The 21,097-nt window shown below is 32.6% G+C and overlaps 1 protein-coding gene across 3 annotated transcripts; it reads left to right on the plus strand.

Annotated features, from left to right (window-relative positions):
* The first annotated feature begins 14,304 nt into the window (after positions 1-14,304).
* On the plus strand, positions 14,305-20,682 carry LOC107914435 (uncharacterized). 3 transcript variants are annotated; one of them, XM_016843351.2, is made up of 7 exons: positions 14,305-14,647; positions 14,727-14,838; positions 15,538-15,699; positions 17,312-17,358; positions 18,750-18,864; positions 20,211-20,277; positions 20,358-20,682. In XM_016843351.2, the coding sequence occupies exons 1-7, from the start codon at positions 14,444-14,446 to the stop codon at positions 20,410-20,412; spliced, it is 762 nt and encodes a 253-aa protein (XP_016698840.1). In that variant the 5' UTR covers positions 14,305-14,443; the 3' UTR covers positions 20,413-20,682. The 3 variants fall into 3 exon arrangements, with proteins under 3 accessions (XP_016698840.1, XP_040958059.1, XP_040958060.1); XM_041102125.1 differs by lacking the exons at positions 20,211-20,277; positions 20,358-20,682 and adding an exon at positions 16,024-16,144 and having other exon boundaries at positions 14,362-14,647; XM_041102126.1 differs by lacking the exons at positions 18,750-18,864; positions 20,211-20,277; positions 20,358-20,682 and adding an exon at positions 16,024-16,144 and having other exon boundaries at positions 14,362-14,647; positions 17,312-17,359.
* Positions 20,683-21,097: the final 415 nt, after the last annotated feature.

The following is a 21,097-nucleotide window of genomic DNA, read 5'->3' on the forward strand; positions in this document are numbered from 1 at the left end:
GTCGAAGCATTCATCCTAAAAAAGTCGAAAAGGAACAATTATGATTAAGTGTTTATTACTTTAGATATCACGACCAAGTTCTTGTTTCTAAAAAAAATTTAAAACTCTTATTTTTTCTCAAATTTATTTTCCGTTGCATTTTCCAAACTTAATTTTCCAACATCGTGGCCACGTTTAGTTTTCATCAACCATGTAATGCCAATGAGAGGATATCATTTACCAATGTCTCGGGTTATGATTCCATTGTTGTGAATGATGTTACATACTGCAGAAGTTGTACATCCAACCCCCCAACTTTTGGTTCCTTATCTATTCAAACTCAAACTTTTACTTACATTAAATTTTACGAGTCACGCTTGCATAGTCCATCATCCACTCATGATTTAGGTATGCCACACCATGAAAGTCACAGTGAATAAATCCATAAATGAATTTAGGATCTATTCTTCTTGGGTCTAATCTGATGTACTACTAGTCCAGTCGTTCACATCTATGTCTATATCTTCTGGGATTCATCCGCTCCGATGCCAAAGACAAAGAATCTCCCCAATTGGACTTGATAGACGATATATTAGTCTTTTAATTAATTTACTTATTTCTGATTAGACTAAGGACATGTTTAGGTTTGTCTAATAATATAAGTTGTCTTTCTATATTACAATTCGACCATGTAATACTGCTTAATATTAGTTAGACATTAGACAACCAGAGAGCAACATTTGCTTCAATTTTTCTTTGCGTGAAAAAACCATTTGAGGAAATTATACAAAGTTTTCATATTCGAAATTGGGCCTAGAATTTTCGAGAGTAATTCTGGAATAGTAGCTCAAAATGTATTGAGAAATTCAAAGCATGGTAAACCGGGATTGTCTTCATCTATAGCTTTTTGAAAACTAAACCAATAAGTGAAAATAGTGTGAAAAAGAATTTCAATTTTAAAAAGAGGATTGTTTTGTAAAAGGTTTTAATTTAATAGTAGCTTTAACACAATTATACCAAGTTTTAAAATCAGTCCATTTATCCCCTTTCACCCTACTTTTGATGTGAATGCAAAAAAAAAAAAAGAGAGAAAAAAAACCCTTCATCTCTTTTCTTTCTATATTCCATTAGAGTAGAAAACCTTAATATTTCATCCTTCAATTTTTGGTCTTAATTACTCCAATCTCTTATTTCCTATCATCTTCCAAACATTAAACCTCTCTAGAATTACAAAAGAGTATCAAGAATACCGTTGATTTTGCTATTGATTAATTTGTGGGTTTTTTGAATCTACTACCAAACGTTCAGTTTTCTCTCATCGAAGGTAATGATTCATTTTCCTATTAGTTTTTTTATGATATCTAGCCTTTTAAGTTGAGTTTTTATCTATTAAATCAACAATTTTGAAACAATGCCGAAATTTTGGGTCATTAATGGTGAAAATCAGGATTTTGAATGAAAACGATGTTTCAAAGTATTTTTCAACTTTTTTTATGTGATTAGAAGGTTTCCAAACTTTCCCTAAAGTTTTGTTAAAGAATTCTAAGGTTTTATTGAGTTTTCATAAAAAGGGGTCATTATACGTCAAAATTTTGAAACCAAGTTTCTGAGTAGTTTAGAGTGGTTTGAGGGTTGAGAATTATTCTTAGATGAGTAATTGGATGATTGGAATTTATTTTAGGCAATGGGAAATAGTAGATATTAAGATATTTGGGTTTCAAGTTTGTTAGTCGAAAATTTCAGTTCCTAGAAGAACTAGCATTAGACCTTTGTTTTTGTTTGTTTGGGTGTGTTTATAGTTGTAATTGAATTATGTTTTTTGTGTGGTTCATTTTGGTGAAGATACAGAACTGTTGGAGCCTCTGACGAGCAAGGCGAAAGGAAAGGAAAAGCTACTTTAAGCTTTTGGCAATTAGGCAGAAGCGAGAACGGTGAGTGTTCAGAATCACTGCTTGTAGACACGATTCAGAGCATTAACCAGGAGCTTAGGAATAGCCTAAACCCCTATTATAAGTTCCAAGTCTAAGCTTTCTTATACCTCTCGTTTATTTCGTAAAGTATGTGATTGTGTGATACGGATTGAGTATCAAGTTGTGATAATGTGACACGTAATATATATTGTGATAGCTCTTGTGAATATGTTAGTTATGGGCATATGAAACATGCCGAATGATAGTAACGATGTTGTGTTAGCAATATAAAAGCGCAGTGAAAGTGTGCAGAAAATGGTAAGTACGTATGTGTTAAATTGTGGAATGTGATGCTAATGTAAAAGGTAATGTGTGGTGATAGAGCACACTTTTATGTTTCATGTTTCCAAGTTGCCAAACTATCATTAATTGATTAATACATGAAAATGTTTTGTTTAAATATCATGTGAATATATAAGTTAGACTTGTAGGTCATTAAAGCATGAATATGTTGTTTTTTTCTTGAGGAATTATCGTAAAATGAATTATATATATATGAGTTAAGTGTAATTACATGTGAGAGTATATGCTAGTTTTATGAATTAATGAAGCATGAACATGTGACTTTGACTCGATTAGAATACTATTGTGAATGTGTTGTAGTATGCTCTTACTTAAAATTTGATGTTGTGTATGCTTGTGGTTATTCCAACATTCATTGAGCTTGTTTAAGCTCACGCACTCTTTTTAAACCTTTGCAGACAGTTAGCATTGCGGTGTGAACGGTGTGGAAATTTCCAAGGGAGTGATCCAAGTAGATTTAGCATTTGAGTAGGTGATTTATAACTATATTTTTTAACTGTGGGAATAGACAATATGGTAGATTTGTTGCAACACCTCTGACCCGTCTTCATTGCCAGATTAGGGTTACGAGACATTACTGTACAAATCAGAACATTTAACTTCAATACAGAAAAAATTATGCAACTTAATATAATCATAGTAAAAATACTCTTACGAGCCTTAAACCGAAACTTTGGGGCCAGAAAAATAACTTGGAAACAATCAGGGACCAATTTGAAACAAAATAGAAACTTTTGGAAAAAAACTTGAAAACAGGTAAACAGGGTCACACGGCTGTTTGGCCAGACTATGTGACATAGCCCAGACCATGTGGACATTCTAAGTCTGGACACACGGTCGTGTCCCAGCCCGTGTGGTCGCATGCATGGGTGTTCAAAATAGGGTCACATGACCATGTCGTAAGCCGTGTGCCAGATCATGTATGCATTTGATGTTGAGTCACACAGCCGTGTCGCAGACCGTGTATTAGATCGTGTAGCATACTAGCTTGAAACACACGGCTGTGTGAGGTGACTGTGCATGACACACGGCTGTGTGATAGCTCATGTCCCAAGCTGTGTGTAGCATAACTTGCCCCTAAAACAAGCCAAAACATTAACACTTTTTTGAACAACAAACCATACCACTTCCAATCATTTTCAAATGACCAAAACACTTTACAATATACCAAAAAAAACATACCAAAATCAACCAACTTAGGTGCCTAACCAATATACCTTCAATTGACACCACAATTTAACACATCAACTTGACTCAATTCAACATTTCAAGTTCATTCATTAAGCATAAATCATATATACTAAATAACCATTTCAAATCATATCATTCAACCATATTTTACCTAATTTCATATGAGCATGCATAAATGTCACATACCATATATTTTCACTTTCATTTGCAATTCGTCAACTAAGGACATTAAGACACATATAAGCTTGGCACAAACTCAAAACAAACCAAGTTATCAAATCAACCTTCAAGCCCTACTACATGCCAAAACACACCTATATCATTTAATTTAAATGCCTATCCAATGTACCTTCATTGGTACACAAGTTAACATCCAAATCAACTCAAACTCAATGCCATAAATTCATGTTTTAAACTTACATCACACATCTACCATTTAACCACTTCATTCACACTTCAATGAACCAAAAGCCATCTAAATCACAAGGCATTCAGAAGAGACTAAAACCCATACTTACATTTACATTTATAAGCCAACATCAAGGCATATAGGCAAATAAACTTAAACCACTCACATTGGTAAATAGCATAAAATAAACTCCTATTACATGCCATTTATAATCGTTAACCAAAATAACCAAAACTACCAATATGAAGAATGGATAGTATGATGGTGCTCTGACAAGATTCCAACCGATTGAGCTTTCCGATGACCTACAAGGAAGAGAAAAACAATTGCGTAAGCAACTAGTGCTTAGTAAGCTCGTATAACAGAAACTTAAACTTACCGAACACAAAACGATTAAACCATCAAACATTACTCCTTAGATCATATGGATATTCTTCTTTCCTATCCACAACACTTCACATAATTAGTAGATACATTTAAAAATATATCAACCAATGAAACATGGCACATATCATGTAAAGGATTTCAATATATAAATCATCCATCATATAATCCATTTGTTACATTTTTCCTTTCAATTATACATATTACATTTTCCATTCCATATTCTTAATAACGTAACTCATTTCATATATGTACCTTTTCGTTTTAAAACGAAACACACCACAACCACAACCACAACATCAAATACTTAGAAAATACTCATATAACCATTTAATTCTCTAAACACACCACAACCACAACTAGATAACATATTTATAGACATATGAAACATATAATTACACCAAGACATTGATATTCATTATCAAACTATACTAATCGAAATATTCATCTCATTTTCATACTTATGATACGTATTTCACCTGAAACATGTTACATGAATAGCAAATGGTTCAAGGATGAGTTATAGACCTTTTCATTTATATCCTTTTCAACCTTTTCATTTGATATCCTTTTCGGATAACATCCTTTTCAACCTTTTCATTGATTCAGAAATACCAAATATAATGTCATGGTATCTTTCAACCACAGTCTTTTTCCTTTTAGAGTATAATACCATGATGTATTTCAATTAGAAACTTTTCCTTTTCTCAATCAAGACAATCCCAAACACCAATTCATTGATACATATGTAAATATATTAATTAATTTTACAAATTCAAATGTAATATTTTAAAATATAATATAAAATTACCTCGACAAATAAAGTTGTAAAAATGAAGTCGGCGACTAATCCGACACATTAGCTTTTCCTCGATTTAGATCCGTGTTATCCATTTCTTGATCTAAATAATAATTTTTATTCAAGTAAACCATTCAAATAACTTAATATAATTAATACAAATTATAACCCTCATTAATGAGAAATTTATAAAATTACCCCCAATATTTTACCTTTTATGCAATTTAGTCCCTAAACCCGAAACTTGCAAATTCACCATTTTTAACTAAAGACCATGCTAGCCGATTCTTAATAAGTTTACAAACAGCCTATATTTTTTTCTCATTTCACACAATTTACATTGAATTTTACTATTTCAACAATTTAATCCCTAAACATTCAAATCACTAAAAATCACTTAACAAAATACTTATATTTAACTACCAATTTTAATAATCTATCAATTAAAAAAAAAACTTCAAACTCATTCATGAAAAGTTCCTAAACTTTTAAAAACTTTACAAATTGACTCCTGGGCTAGCTAATTTAAGCTAATACAAACTCAAAAACATAAAAATTACTAAAAAGGGGCATCAAACACATACCATGCGTGAGAGATTAAGCTTGGCCAAAAGTTCTCCCTTCCACAATGGTGTTTTTGGCTTGGAGAAGATGAGAACAAAGAAAATGAAAATAATATGATTTGTTTATTTTATTTACCTTAAGTTTCTTTTTAATTACTATTATAAAATTATAACATATAAATTAATTAAACAAAGCACTAACTGTGCATGCCACTAAGATTTGGCACAATTGCCATAAAAACCCTTGTAAACATATTAATTTAACCTTTTAGTACCTTTAACTTATAAAAACCAATTTTTGCAACTTTTACGATTTAAGATTTTTTACCTAATTAACTATTTAAATATTAAAATTTCTTAACCAAATTTTAATATGACCCTAATAACACTCTATACATATGTAATAAAATATTCATGGATTTGGTTTATAGAAACAAGGCCCCGTACCTCCTTTTCTAAAACCACTTGACTTTAGGGATATACCATTTGAACCTAATTATTCGTTCAAATAACATAAATTATCAAATCAAAATTTATTATATTACTATATTTGACTTGTAAATATTAAATAATAATATTTACGGACTCACTCGTTAGATTTGTGATCTCAAAACCACTGTTTTCGATACTACTGAAAAATAGGTTGTCACATTTGTTGCATGAATATTGCCAAGATGTTTTAGATGATTATTCGATTTACATTACTCGTAAAATTATGGACATTGATATTAGTTCATCGGTTTGCTTAGCTTAAATTATTGATGATGCATGGAACTGCAAAATTCAGAATTTTTTTATGCTAAACTTTGAGTTTTTAAATGCATGATGAGTTGGTATATGTATAGTTGTGTTAAATGCGTTGTTTTGGTGTTATTTTTGTTGTTTTGTGCAGAGGTATCGATAATCGGGTATTTAGGATCGATACCTCCATGATATTTTGAATGAGCAGTAAGTTAGTAACTCAATTTGGTATCGGAACCATTTCTCGAGTATCGATACTCAGCGTAATAATACTGATACTTTTTGGTTTATATTGATAATTTGTTGGGTTTTATTTTTTCCAGAGAAACGGAATGCTAAAATGGTACCCATTTTTTGAACTATATCAATACCATCTATGAGAATATCGATACCATCGAATGAGTATTGATACATTTGTGACTTTTAGAAATTTATGTTAAATGGACTTTAAGCATGCTTTTAACTTATTTTAAGGTTGATTATTGTATGTTTAGCGAATTTTAACTTCGTCCAGGGGAGATTAGACTTAAACCTCATATAGTTATTTGATTATGATGTTGATCGCATGTCAATGAGATGTTTTATGCTTTGTTGATAATGAGACAATGGTGTAGCATCCTATTCCCGGGCTCGACAACCGGGCCAGGTGTAGGGTGTTAAAAAAGTATTAAATTCATGAATAATTTGAGTTCCCAAAATACTCAGATATAATACCTTCCCACTGGTTGGCATCATATCCCGAATCAGAGGAGTTGGTTTTAGATCAACAATTCCCAAACAAGCAGGAATGTGTATTTGTGCCATCAAGAAGTGTAGTATGAAAGTGTTACTTGACTACAAAGTCATTGTATCTAAACCAAAATTATATATCAGGGATTGTTGTTTGCAGAAGGTTATAACTGGTGGATGCAAGTTGTATTGATGCAGAGGTTGCAACTGTGGGAGATTCAAAAATATGTAGGGCCTCAAATATGCACTGCTGCAAGGACGCCGCAAGATCATGGGAAACTTGTTGCAAAAATAATTTGTAACTGCATCATGCCACTGGTGAAAGACAAACCCACCATGCCTGTATCGGTATTGATTGTCGACATGCAATCCCTGCTTCAATACAAAGTGTCGTGTAGGAAAACATGGTAGGCTAAACAGATGGTGATGGAACAATTGTACGGTGTTTGGGATATGTCGCATAATAAACTTCATGGGTGTTAGCCACGATATAAGAGTACGTGCCAAGGACTATGATTGACTTCTAGACTTTGCTTGCTTATTGCTCGGATGACTAACTAGATACAAGGAAAAGAATTTTCCACAACTTATTCTAGACATTCGATCTATGCGTTACAGCCTTTCCCCAACTATAAGCTATTTGTGTAGGTTGATATAACCTAAATGCATGGGAAATATATGAAAATCCTCCTTATTGCGGTTACACGAGACAGTAACCGGAATAGACTACCAATTTCATTATTTTCGATCGATCAAAGGGGCTAATTATGACGATTATGTGTTCCAATGTTCTGTGGACATTCATGTACTATATCTGCCACATTGTAGTTAACTTTTATAGGGAATTAAGAATGCAGATTGGTGTAAACAAGTTGTAAAAATGGGTAATTCAATGGTCATATCCTTTTTCTTTTGGATACAATTAGAAACTCAAAGGAATGATAACATGTCTTATAGAAATACGCCCACAAGATATGAGCTAGAACAACACTGTTTAAAATAAAGGGTGGGGAGGCTTCAGGCTAAAATAAACAATGATGTGCACAACTGGTTCAGTGTCATAGAGCCATCTAAATAGGCTCAATGTTTCGATGACATGTTTCACTATGGACTTATGACCACCAACCTCGTAGAGTCTATTAATGTCGTCTTGAAGCGTACACAACATTTATCCATTTTAGCTCTTTTCTTAGCCACATTTTATAGGTTAGCAGCCTTGATGCCAAGATTGGGGGAGAAACAAGCATAATAATTGGAGGTAGGACAATTCACTGCAAGGAGGTTAGGAATACAATGGCGGTCAATACACCGAGAGCGAGGTTGAAAACCGTACAACTATATTCCTAACACTTGGAAAATTTTCAAGTCATCGAGTTCATTGATCATTAAGTGAGTATCCTACGGTGATCTCCAAAACAGGCGGTGCGACTGCAGGAGGTTCCGAACTCTTGAGTACCCACGTTCACATGTCGTTGTAACATGTGCATGGGCTAAGGTTGATTTTGAACAATATATCAATAAGGTGTACATGTTGGAACATACATTACGTATTTGGGAAAACGAGTTCCCCACCTTCAGGGATGTCTCGACTGGGAAGTGTCTCTACCTACATTCGAGTTAATCCCAAACCCGAGGCTACCTAAAGTACCTAAAGGTCGGTAGTAGGCTAGTAGAATTTAGAATGACATGGACTTGAGGGAGAATGGAGAACCCAAATGTTATGGTTTATGTATAATAATTGACCACATTCAAAACAAGTGGTCGCATTAGAACTTCCATCTTGAACAATTGTTGCAGTCAAGTCAAACACAAATTTAGGTACCTGAAGTTCGAATGTATTTTGAACATGATTTGCTGTATTTTATTGACACTAATCAAAATTAATTAATATAACTCCAACCTTATCATGTTTAATATAATGAAAAATGAGGTTGAAGTTATAACACCAACATTGTCATGTTTATTATAAAGGAAAATATTGAATCCTTGTTACAAATTCAAATAAAATTTATCAAAAAAATGGTATAATTACTTCACACTTTACATTAATCAAAATTGATGGTTGGATGGAGTTGTTCATGGGGGAAAATGTTGTGGTACCCTTCATTGACGTCAGGGTTGTTGGTGATGGTCTATCCAAAGCTCAATGTTTTCCTCCATTGAATCTGCATTCTCATCATCCATTGACGAACCTTGGGGTTTATTAAAGTAACTCGAAAAATGATATATCCCAAAGCTTTGACCTAGAGGTGTGGAGTACTGGGTGTAAAGCTAAACATATCATCCATCATTGATAACCTCAGTTGTTTATAATGAGAATTGGAACCACACATCTCTAGGCGATAGTAGTATCCTTGGAACTTCGACGCAAAACTGTCACTACACAACTTCAAATGATAAGAACTGGCCTCCGATTGTGTTTGTGTTCGAACTAGGTACTCTTCGATAGTTGTAAGTTCGCGCTCCGGAGCAGGAGGAGTCGAATGTCTTCGACGAGGATGGGAGTGACTCGGTAAAATTTCCTAATGTCCACGTTATCAGCTGACCACCTGTTAACACCTTTAACCTGCTTCCGTTGCCAGATTGGGTCACAGAGTACTACAATAACATACCAAACATTTAATAGTTCATACGATAATTATTCAATCATGATTACAATTAATCAATCTCATTCCATTCATGAGCTAATATATATATACGGACCTAAAAACGAGTCTTTAAGGCCCTAAGAATAGATTGGAAACATTTCGGGGTCAAATCGCAACATATTGGAAAAGTTAGGAAAAATTGGTAAAAAATTTGGAACATAAGACACACAGCCATGTGGCCAAGCCGTGTGAAATGCCCTAGACCGTGTGACTTTTGAAATTGGGGTACATGCCTATGTGTGTTGCCCGTGTACGACACACGACCGTTTGATAGATTGTGTCTCAGGTCGTGTGCACCTAAATGTACCTTAAAACTCAAGTTTACCAAATTGCAGTTTCTTGGACACTAAGTAATTGATTCATCAATCATATAACCTATTCAAAACACAATTAAACATGCTTAAAGCATGCCAAAACAATCGTATTGAGTACTTAACCAATATGTCATTCAAAAGCACTTCAACCATGTACTAAACAATCAAGTAAGTCATTTGAATCAATGCACTATCTAACATCTACCATATGCACTCAAGCATCAACAAAATGACCAAACATAAATATACATTGATTCATTATTCTAACTCAAGAGTGATAAACATGGCTAATACCTAATTCAACACTTTCATGTCAACCAAATTAAATTACCAATTTCAATAGGACATCTAGCTTATTTAAAGAAAACACCATTTCCAAACATTTACATATATAAACATAATTATATCAAAATATATACATCATTTACCAATATTATAACTTATATATCATACATGTAACTTTCATCAAAACTATCCAAAGACAAGATTTTAATCAACTAATACCCCCTAGGTACATGCCAAAAACACAAAAGAGGACTTCACCGACGTTGAGTACAGGATTCTTGTAGGATGCTAAGTTCGAGTCTACTATTTATCTAACCTATAAACATGGGAACCAATCCGCATTAAGTAGATTTCACTTATTTGAATAACCACAAGTATATCTAAAGCATTTGAATTTATTTCACAACTTTAATAATCTAATTCAAGAAATATATCATATCTTCCAATGAATAAATGTATATAATTAAGTAAATATAATTCTTCCTTAGTAATACCTATAACCAACCTTCTTCAATGGTTCATATAACCTTGATGTATAGTCCAATCAATACATGGCACCCAGTGCATAGCAGATAAACCACGAAAGAGTTTACGCCTAGCGCTAGTCGGATAAATCGACAAATGTGTGTCCAGCACTAATCAGATAAATTGACGGAAGTTGTGCCCAACGCTAGTCGGATAAACCGACGAATAAATAATTATTTATTTTCACAATTTCCCCATTCATTAATTAACATCATCATTCAAATATGAACATAAGATTGTATATCAAGTATTTAAATAACATCTAATTATTAATTAAATAAATGATTAATAAAAAGGTTAAGTTCGAGACTACGAACTTACCAAAATACGATAGTTGCTATGAATCGAAGACGTTTACTCAGTGATCTTTTCCTTCCCACGGTTGATACCCGATCTATTCTTCTCTTTATCAAATTAACAAATTAATTCCATTACTTAATTTCAATACCATACTTGCTTTTAATTAAATCAATTAACCTTAGATCATAATTTATACTTTTACCCTCAACAATTGACATTTACTCAACTTAATCATTAACATCAAAATTAGCTTGATTGCATCTTCATCTACTTTCCATAACTAACCACATATACATATAATTTATTAACAATCCCTAAATTCTTGAATTTTATAACTTAACACCATGCTAATTTAATTTATAGCATTTAACTCCTTGAAAGCTAATACTAATAATACTCATAATACAAAATATTTTACTTGCTCCCTAAACTTAGTAATTCAACTCAAATTTCCAGCACAAAGAACAATCCACCAAAACAGTCCCTAAACTTCACAAAAATTAACAATTTAACCCCTAATTCTATCAAAACAACTTCAAACATTAGAGTTTTTCAACAATAGCAACTTCCACAAATATCATAATTTCTCTAAATTTCCACATGGATAATCTACTACATGATTTTAAGGTTCCAAAAATATAAAATTTAATTGAAAATAATCAAATCATACCAATAAAGTTAAGCATAAAAAATAAAACTTAAAGGTCGAATGGTGCTAACCTTTTTCTTCTTCAAATCGGTATGCAAAAGAGACGAAGCTTTAATTTTGTTTCTCTTTCCTTTTTCTTTCCCCACTACTCTATTTGTTTCTTTTATTTTATTCACATTTTCATTTTTTATTATAATAATTACTAATTTAAGCATTATTATACAATTAACATATATTACATATATATAATTACCTCATAATTATCCACTAACCAAAACTCATCAAATTAATGGACTACTTATTTAAATAGTCCCTTATTCTAACCCCACTATGAAATTTAATACTAATTACTAATTTATCACCCACTTATTTTAATTTAATAATTCAACCCCCAAGAATATTTATACTCAAACTTTTAACCCTTTAAACAAATTTCACATCTTTGCATTCCTTAATCCTTAATCCAAAACCTCTAAATTTTTGTTTTCCCGAACCAATTCCCATCAAACCAATTTATACTATTTTCCAGCATTCCCTTAACCATTTTAAATCACGATTTAATCATGTTATTTTGAATTTACAACATTTAAATCCCTAGAGATTAATATTAACAAAAATCACCCCTCAATTTGACCAAATTAGCCCACAAGGCTTATAATTTACTCATCACCTCAAAGACATTTAACATTCGAAAAAAAACAGTACCTACACTCTTCATGATTTATCAAATCAGTCCCTACTTAAGCTTGGTCTAGCTTCAACAATTTTAAAGATGCAAAATTTACTAAAGTGATAGCTCAAACACTTACATATATATAAATATAATTTCATAATCACTCACAAATTTAACATCCAACAAGGGCTCTTGGCCGTGCTACTTCTCCCCTCTTTCCTTTTTGTTTCGAAAAGAAGAAAATTAAAGAAAATTTTTTGCTTGGCTTTTCTCTCCCCACTAACCATTATCTCCCCTCTAATAATAATAATAATAATAATAATAATAATAATATATATCCTTTTATAACAAATTTTAACTTAATTGTTATACTAATTTAACTAATATAATACTTATAATATTTACTAAAACCGTCCACCATCACACACTTATATAAATAATGACTTATTTATTTAATAAGTCCCTTAATATAGATTCACCTTATAATTTAGTACTAATTCTTACTTTTATCACTTATTTGATTTAATCTCTCTACTTTAATTAAACACTCTTTCGTCAAAATTACATAACCAAAAATTTAATTCACTTCTAGTGTAGCTCTGTAAATATTTAATAAAAATATTTACGAGTCTGGTTTAGGGAAACGAGGTTCTGATACCTCAATTTCTAAAATCATCGACTTTATAACCGATACACTTGTACCTTGTCTAACTTTCTAATAATTAAAATTATTAGATCAACCTAATATAATAATGTAATACCTTCGTAACTATGAATAAATAATATTCACTAATTCGATCTTTGGAAAACAACATTTCGAAACCACCATTTTCGACTCCACTGACTTTTTGGTCGTTACACCACCAAACAAATATGAGAACCCATTTTCCACATACCATTGTTGGTAGTGGATCGAGGGCGTGAAATCCCCTATACAAGAGTCCATCTTAGGCCTCTTATCTATTCGGGCATTCCACATTACGATCTATTATTGTTGCTCTAATGTTAAATTCTTTGCATAATTTCCCCTCTTATTAATGCCGTGGACATTGTTGAAGTTGATTGGAATATCCGGAACATCTTGCTTACACCTGAATTATCACAGAACTTGATCCCCGTTGTACCATTCAACAGTTGAAAAATATAGGACGAGTGCGTTAATGCACCACACGTATGAATGGTGACGGAACTAGCTTGATGCTTGCCGTTGACGTTACCAATTGGTCACGATTCCTACCCTAAACACCAACTTTTTTTCTTCTCTTTCTTAGCTTTCTTTTCTATTTTGCCAGCATTATTAAAAAAAATTAAATCGGTGTCACCAATGTGTCAAGCAACACCACTGAAAAAATAATTTTTCATACTCGTATGTTATTTGTTTTGTATTTAGGGGAAATACACGTATTTTTTTAGTGTTGCCTAACACGTTAGTGACACCACTTAAAATTTTTTATTTTCCACCAAGAATAATTGTGAAATGATTGGGTGAATTTTGGGTGATGCCGCCTAACACATTAATCAAATTCTACTATACAAAACAACCTATTTTTATGATTAACTCTATGAGCCATTTCATTTTTGTAATTAATTTTTTATATTATTTTAATAAAAAAGCTCTACACTAGTTGGTTTTATTATCTATTAAATGTATATAAAGCTAATGTACCGTCGATTGAATAATTAGATTAAAAATCCACCGCTTAGAGCGAACGGGCCTACTACAGATCTAATCTCATTACCATCGCTATTTTTACACTAACAGATAAACGCACTATTCATCCAAACTCACCGTAATTAAAGCAAATCAATGTAGTCTGATGTTTTGCCTTCCAAAGATGAAAATGTACAATTGGTAGCACTGGAATATTCCCTCCACTCGTCCGTTTTCCTACATTTTTCTTTGATAAACAAAAAAAATTAAACCTTTTTGAGATTTCCCTAAACCGAACCCTTCCCTCTCTAGTCATTCATCGTTGCCAACATGCCAGCGGTGTTGGAAGAATTTGAGCCAATATTCGGCGAACCCAAGGTCGAATGGACGGGTTCTTGTTCGGGTTTGGGCCAATCAAGCGCCTTCGTTTTCTACGTTCATTCTCCCGATTCATCTCATCTAAGGATTTGCGTCTCTGATTTCCGCCACACCACTTGGGAGTCCGTACGCTCCGTTTGGCAGCTTGAGGACATGGTCTTCTTCGTCTTCTTGATTTTCTTTGCTGGTTTTTTTATTGATTTTTTGTGTGGGCAAATAATGGTTTAATGTGCAGAGGGACAGTGTTGGGATAGGCGGTTCTTGGTCTGACTTCGTTCACTATCTGGTAGCCTCCATTAAGTCTGAAGATGTAAAGCTTCTCTTGGAAGCACTTCCTGATTCAAATGGTAATCAATAATATTCTTTTTTTATTTGTTCGGTTTTACCCTCTATGAGGCTGCAATCTAGATCTTTAGCTTTTGTTTTAGCAGCAAAATTTGAGTTTCTAGTTGCCCAAATTATCTAATTTTATTGTTGAATTTTCCAATTTATTTAGATTTTAGATAAATAGAATTTATGGCATGAAATTTCACAGTAAAAAGGAAATATACAATGCCAATCATATTGATACATCTTTTCCTTAGTTATATTTTGTACTTCCAATTGTTATTTTCAATTTCATGAGAAGTACCTAAGGTAATGGTCGGTGATCTCATATCCACTGTGATGTTAAATTTTGCCCAACGATCAATCAAAATAATTATGGTTCCAAAATTCAACAAAATTGTACAGGGTTGAAATCAAAGATCTAGCAATACTATAATGGTAAATTTGATGATTATCTCTTTAAATTCCCTTTGGATGGTGTTGGGAAAGTATTCCCACCAGACTTGCCCTTGTAAACTGGTTCTATATAATTTTCATAAACTGAAACTCCAGTTGAGCCAAGTTGGCTCCTTTGACTTGCTTGGAAGGAAGGATGAAGAAATTTAGACTTGGGGAATGAATTATATGAATTCATTTCAATCTTAAACCTTTTGGATTTAAGAAAAAAAAAAAAGCAAACGAATTCAATTGTATTGATATTTTTTCTTTCTATGGTTCAGATACTAAATCTGCAAAGTTAGTTGCTCAGAAATCAAAAGGGATGCCTCGCATTTCCTTTTCCCTCACAAAACTTACTGGTGCTGCTGCTTCAGATGCTGTGGCTAATCTTTCACAGGAACTTTTTAAAGCATTTAAAGGCTTGCAATATCTATTCATGGAAGGTCCTATTCTCTTTCCTCATCCTTGGAATCACTTGTCATTTTCTCTTCTTTTTTGTAAGCAACTTTATAGCAGTTTCTTGATTTTGCTATCTTGATTCATAGTTATCCTATACTAATTCTTTTTGATTTTGAGGCACATCCAGTTCTACAATGTTCCTAGTTTGTCAATACCATTGGAAGGAAGGGAAAATTTAAAAAAAAAAAAATTCTTGCAGTTATCTTGATAACTGACTCTTGTGTTTAGTTGGGGAAAAAAGGAACATATAATGTTTAATAATTTGTATACTTCTATTGTCAGTTAATCCAAAAGGTTTGTCTATGCAGTGAAATCATTTTTGGAACAGACAGTTCTCTATTTTCTTATGTTGGACTTTGGCTCCTGTCATTTCTCAAAACATTATTGCCGAGGAGTTTCAGATTTGGTGCCACAAATTGATATCCAAATGTAATCTGTATGCTTCTTGAAATGTCTGGTTTTTAAGGGGTTATTAGTTTGGGGAATTAATTTTCAGGCTGATTTTGTAGACTTGTAGGGAGAGATGTGCCCCACTATAGAATTTAAGAAGATGCTTGGTGGTTGAAAATTTTATCTTTTTCCCCTCAAAATCCTTATCATGAAAACCAGGTAGGATATGCTGCTTAATAAGTTGCCAAGAGGACCATTAAGTCACTTCTAACTCGATACGAGAAAACCTTATTTATACAGTATCTTCTCAATGGAGGGTTTTTATTTTTGGTATTGAAATTGCTTCTCTCTAGGTGCAGATTCCGTACTTGCAACCACATATTTCTTTACAGTGCATCTGTTTTAGATGAAATACTTACATCCATGTCTTGGTTGTAAAAGCCAACTAAGTGTTTATTGTCAAGTTGAACAAAAGTGAAGTTTCTGGGATTTAAATCTCTTCAAAAGAGAAACTAACTAACCATGAAGGCAACTGACTTATTTGTTCTGTTTTATGCTCTTAATATCCACGCAAAATTCATTTTTCCTGGATATTACAGGCTTTCCCTGATTTTCGTGTATAAAAATTAAGTGTAAATAAGAAAATTATTCATTAATTACGCATATTTATTACTTACTAAATTACCCACTCATTGATTATGTGGACATCATGCCTTTGACCTTTGCTTGGAAGTAGAAACTCAATCTTGTTAGAGGCCTCAGGGTTTTATTTTGGGTTATGGTATTTGTTTGAGACATTTATCTTGTTTGACTAAGTTTTCTATTAATTTCAGGAATTGTCTTGCACATAAAGTTCAAAAGCGTCTAACAATTGTTACATAATATATTGAAAGTTAGGAGTCTCCATTATGTATACCTCATTAAAGTGAGATTTCCTTTTTTGATCTCATGTTCAACAAAAAATGTCTCTTCCCCAGGGGCCTCCATATTCCAAAGGAGTTCTTAATATTTGCAAATATCTATTTTATAATTTATGTTCCTTAACCCTTTGACACTCTCACATCTATAGCAAGTTCTATGTTTATTATTTAAATTTTCTTATGTAAATAATATTACTAGAAAATGTATTAGAAATATTATTGTTTTTGATTAGTTACAAATTTTTGTACCTTCATTAATTATTGTTTCCTTCTTAATTTCTCTTAGAACAAGAGTGCCGTTTGCAGTTGACAAAAGTGATATCAGTTGAAAAGGTATCCTTGCTTTTTTCTAGAAGTCCTCTTTTTTGAAATATAATCTATTTTGGTTTCTCTATCCTTAAGCAATGATAGTTTTAAAGCTCGATAATCACCAACTGGGGGGGGGGTTGAATTGGTGTTTTAAAAACTTTAAAGAAATATGATAAACAAAGGAGACTCAATAATTTATAGTGGTTCAGCTCCAACTGCCTACCTCCGCTACCGCTTACCGCAACTAAGGATTTACCAAATTCACTATATTGCAAGGATAATGTTTAACCTTTACAAAACACTATCTTTCCACTAGGCAAGATAGAGACACTTCCCTTAATATTTTCTATCCAAAAATTTTAAGCAAACCCTTACAAAGATGAGAAATAAGAATAGGGATTAAAGACTCCTCCCAAAGGAAGATATTACAATGATAAAGCTCACTCAATAACAATATAACACTTGAAAAAGAATAAAAAAAATGGTTGTTCAAGTGTGTGTATGACGAATAAAGAGGATATCAATAAAAAGATTGGAATTTTGTGCAATTGACCTTACAAGCTTGTTTCTTATCTTCAATATTGACTATTGACTTGTATTTATGTCTTCTAACAACCATTGGGACGTTTGGAGATGTTGGGAGCAAATTAGAGTCGTTGCTGCAATTAATTCGTGCATTAATTGCAGACTGCAGACCACTTGAATCGGTAAAAGTGGACTTGTGTGGCAGAAGTTTTAAAAATTATGACCATTGGAGCCATGAGTATAGGTAGAAGTCCACTTCTATCGATAGAAGTCTGAGGGTTTCTAGGGTTCAGACTTGTACCAATAGTTGTGTTGGTAGAAGGTGCAGGGTAGACCAAAAATTGCTCATTGACTTGGTTGTATTGGTAGAAATCCCCCTAAGTATCGGTTGAAGTCTGATGCTTGGCTTGAAATGCTCTGACTTACTTCTACCGGTAGAACTCAACCCAAATATCAATACAACTGGAGTTGTATCGGTAGAAGTCTAGAAGAAATCTTGGGGTGGTCTCTGACTTGGTTCTACTGATACTTCTATGCACTTGTATCGGTAGAAGTGTCCCAAAGTTGTAAAATTTGACTTGAAACAATATTTTTCTAAGGCATTTTATAACTTTAATCATTTGATGAGTTTACAAACACTTGAAAATAAATTTACAAGAGCTTATATTAATTGATTGCAAATTTGGCCAAGGAGAATTTATAATTTGACTTTGTTATATCAAAACATTTGAAAAACTAGGGCTAACATATAGATATATGAATGCTTATCCCTCTGGTAGCAGTTGTGTCTTTTAGTTGGCATATATCTGTGTTTTTATTAATACTTTTAAAATTCATCTGTAGTAGCTATAAAGAATGATATTATTGTAAATAGTCTTTCTATTTATCAGGAAAAGAATGAAATCGTTCAGAGCCAATTGGAGCTAAATTCAAAGAGGCAAAAGTTACAAAAAGCGATAAATTCATTAGATAAAGTAGATTTGACAAATGGCCAAAATCCTCCAGGTAAATTTTGTATTTACTTTTGTGAGATGCTTTTGTGAATTTTCAGGGTTTGTATGTTAACTTATATCTTCAATTTAGCAGTGAATTCATTGCCATATGATTTAGGCTTTCTTCTTTTTTATTTTTTTATACAATGCCTATTTCTACTCATAACTCTTCGTTAACTTGTAAATTGGAAGAAAAGCGCAAAGGTTTGTTCTCCATTTCTGTTGCGGTTGAAAAATGCTTTTCAAAAGTGCTTTTCAAAATGCTGTGAAAAAAAATAGTTAATTTTTAGTGTTCTTCATTTCTATCAAAAATTGCTGTTAAAGGTTAAAATGCCTTTTCTAAACATGATAGCAGAAAGTAATAAATTATTTAAGTTATATGATATTTAAATAATTTAATATAATGATACATGAAATATAAATTTTAAATATCTTTTAAGTAATTAATATAAATTATTTGTAAAATCAATGATATATAAAATTTAAAAAATTAACTATAAATAAGATTTAAATAATTTAATATGATGATATATAAAATAATCTAATTTTTTATGTACCTTTTAAATAGTTAATATGGGTAAAGATTATTTTGATAATTTTCATTTCCAAACGCAAAAGTCAAAAACTAAAAACACCTAAATCCCAGTTTTTGTGTTTGAGTGTAAAAGCACTTTTGACCACACTTTGGGCTACTTTAGCAATGCTTCTAAGAAGCACTTTTGGGTCAAAAAGCATTTTTGACAAGCTCAAATTTTCTACTTCTGCGTTTGGCCAATTTTTGGTTTTTGAAAAGCACTTTTTCTCTCAAAAGCGTCTTGTTTAAGAATGCTTTTATCTCAAAAGCACTTTTTGTCCCAAATTTGCTTCTTAGAAGCATTGCTAAACTAGCCCTTTGGACTCCAAAAGCCAAGTGTTCTTTATTGCTTCTACAATGGATAATACACCCTTAAGTGCAATCAAACTCACGTCCTTCTAGCTATTGCAATAGCAATGGTGCCAACTAAGCTAAGGCTCAATCCATTGATTTAGTTTGTTTTTGAAAATGTTGAGATTATATTCCCACTGAATCTGGACAGTACTTTCTTTATTGAAAGAAAGAGAAACTGGAACTGTAGTTTCTTGATTGTTCAAGGGAGGAGGGGAGGGTGAGCATCTCTGACTTTCTTTCAGTTAGTGATCTTTTCTACTTTGCACATCTGTTTGACTTTGTCCTTTCTCAGTATCTGTACTAATAGGTTGACTTTCTTAATTTTCTATTTCTGTTTTTCTATATCCCTAATTTGAGCTGTCATGGAATTGGTTTTTTAAGTAACTGTTTTTGCCCCATTCTTTTTTCTCTCTTTTCAAACTGGACACCAGGCAAACAGGCAGCTCAGAGTCCTGGCCCAACAAAAGTGACTAAACGTCCTGTACCTGCACATCGCAGGTATTTTTCATCATTCTTATTAAGATACTTAATTCTGTTGAATCAGTTGATAGCAATGACTTAAAATTTGGTGTTGACAGGGCAAAAGCGAGGGGCATCATTTTGCAGGATAGTGAAAACGAAAAGGATAGCTAGAAGATACTTTGCACTCTTGTCAAGTTTGGCATATCATACAGCAAATCTTACAATTTCACTAACGTTGGCATTTACTATACAAAGGTAAAGTTTTCACATTTATACAAAAGAATGAAGCTTTTAGTATTTTAGGATGTTTGCTGCATTGCTAGGCTCCTCCTGCTGTATCTCAGTTATGTTACCTTTAAATATTGTGCTCTTGAACAACTTTTAGATACTTGGCCTCATTTCACGGTCAGGATTGTATATATTAGTATATTTCTAACCTTCTATTGATTGTACTGGAAGACTTGCATATTTGACCCATAAAGATTTCTCGCATGGTAAGTTTGTAAGTAGCAAAAGCAGTCAAGAACCCTTTTTTCTTTCAGGTGTGATTTTGGGCTACAAAGCAGGGTTAATCCTCTTATTTTTGAAAACCTCACCTTTCCATGTTAACAGTCTCTGTTTATTTCACAGAATAATTTTTGGAAAACCTTGCTTTGAGAAAGCCTTAATTGTAAAGAGATGAAAGGTTTTCTTTTTGAGTAACATAGCACGAGATTCTCTTTAGCTCAGCTTTATTAACGGGGATTTGAGATGACGAAAATTGAAGCACTTCCATTTACCAATTGGGATCTTAAATAGGGAAGATTTTGGGACCAACTATGGCGATAATTTCCCATGGTTTTGATTTGCATTTACA

Source organism: Gossypium hirsutum, chromosome D10 (assembly GCF_007990345.1).
Source record: "Gossypium hirsutum isolate 1008001.06 chromosome D10, Gossypium_hirsutum_v2.1, whole genome shotgun sequence".
In the NCBI taxonomy this organism is placed as follows: domain Eukaryota; kingdom Viridiplantae; phylum Streptophyta; class Magnoliopsida; order Malvales; family Malvaceae; genus Gossypium; species Gossypium hirsutum.

Excerpts from the sequence above, each read along its gene's own strand:
- LOC107914435 (XM_016843351.2), top strand. The coding sequence starts at position 14,444 with ATGCCAGCGGTGTTGGAAGAATTTGAGCCAATATTCGGCGAACCCAAG. Across the intron at positions 15,700-17,311 it reads GCAATATCTATTCATGGAAG|AACAAGAGTGCCGTTTGCAG; the intron begins GTCCTATTCTCT and ends AATTTCTCTTAG. Across the intron at positions 17,359-18,749 it reads AAGTGATATCAGTTGAAAAG|GAAAAGAATGAAATCGTTCA; the intron begins GTATCCTTGCTT and ends TCTATTTATCAG.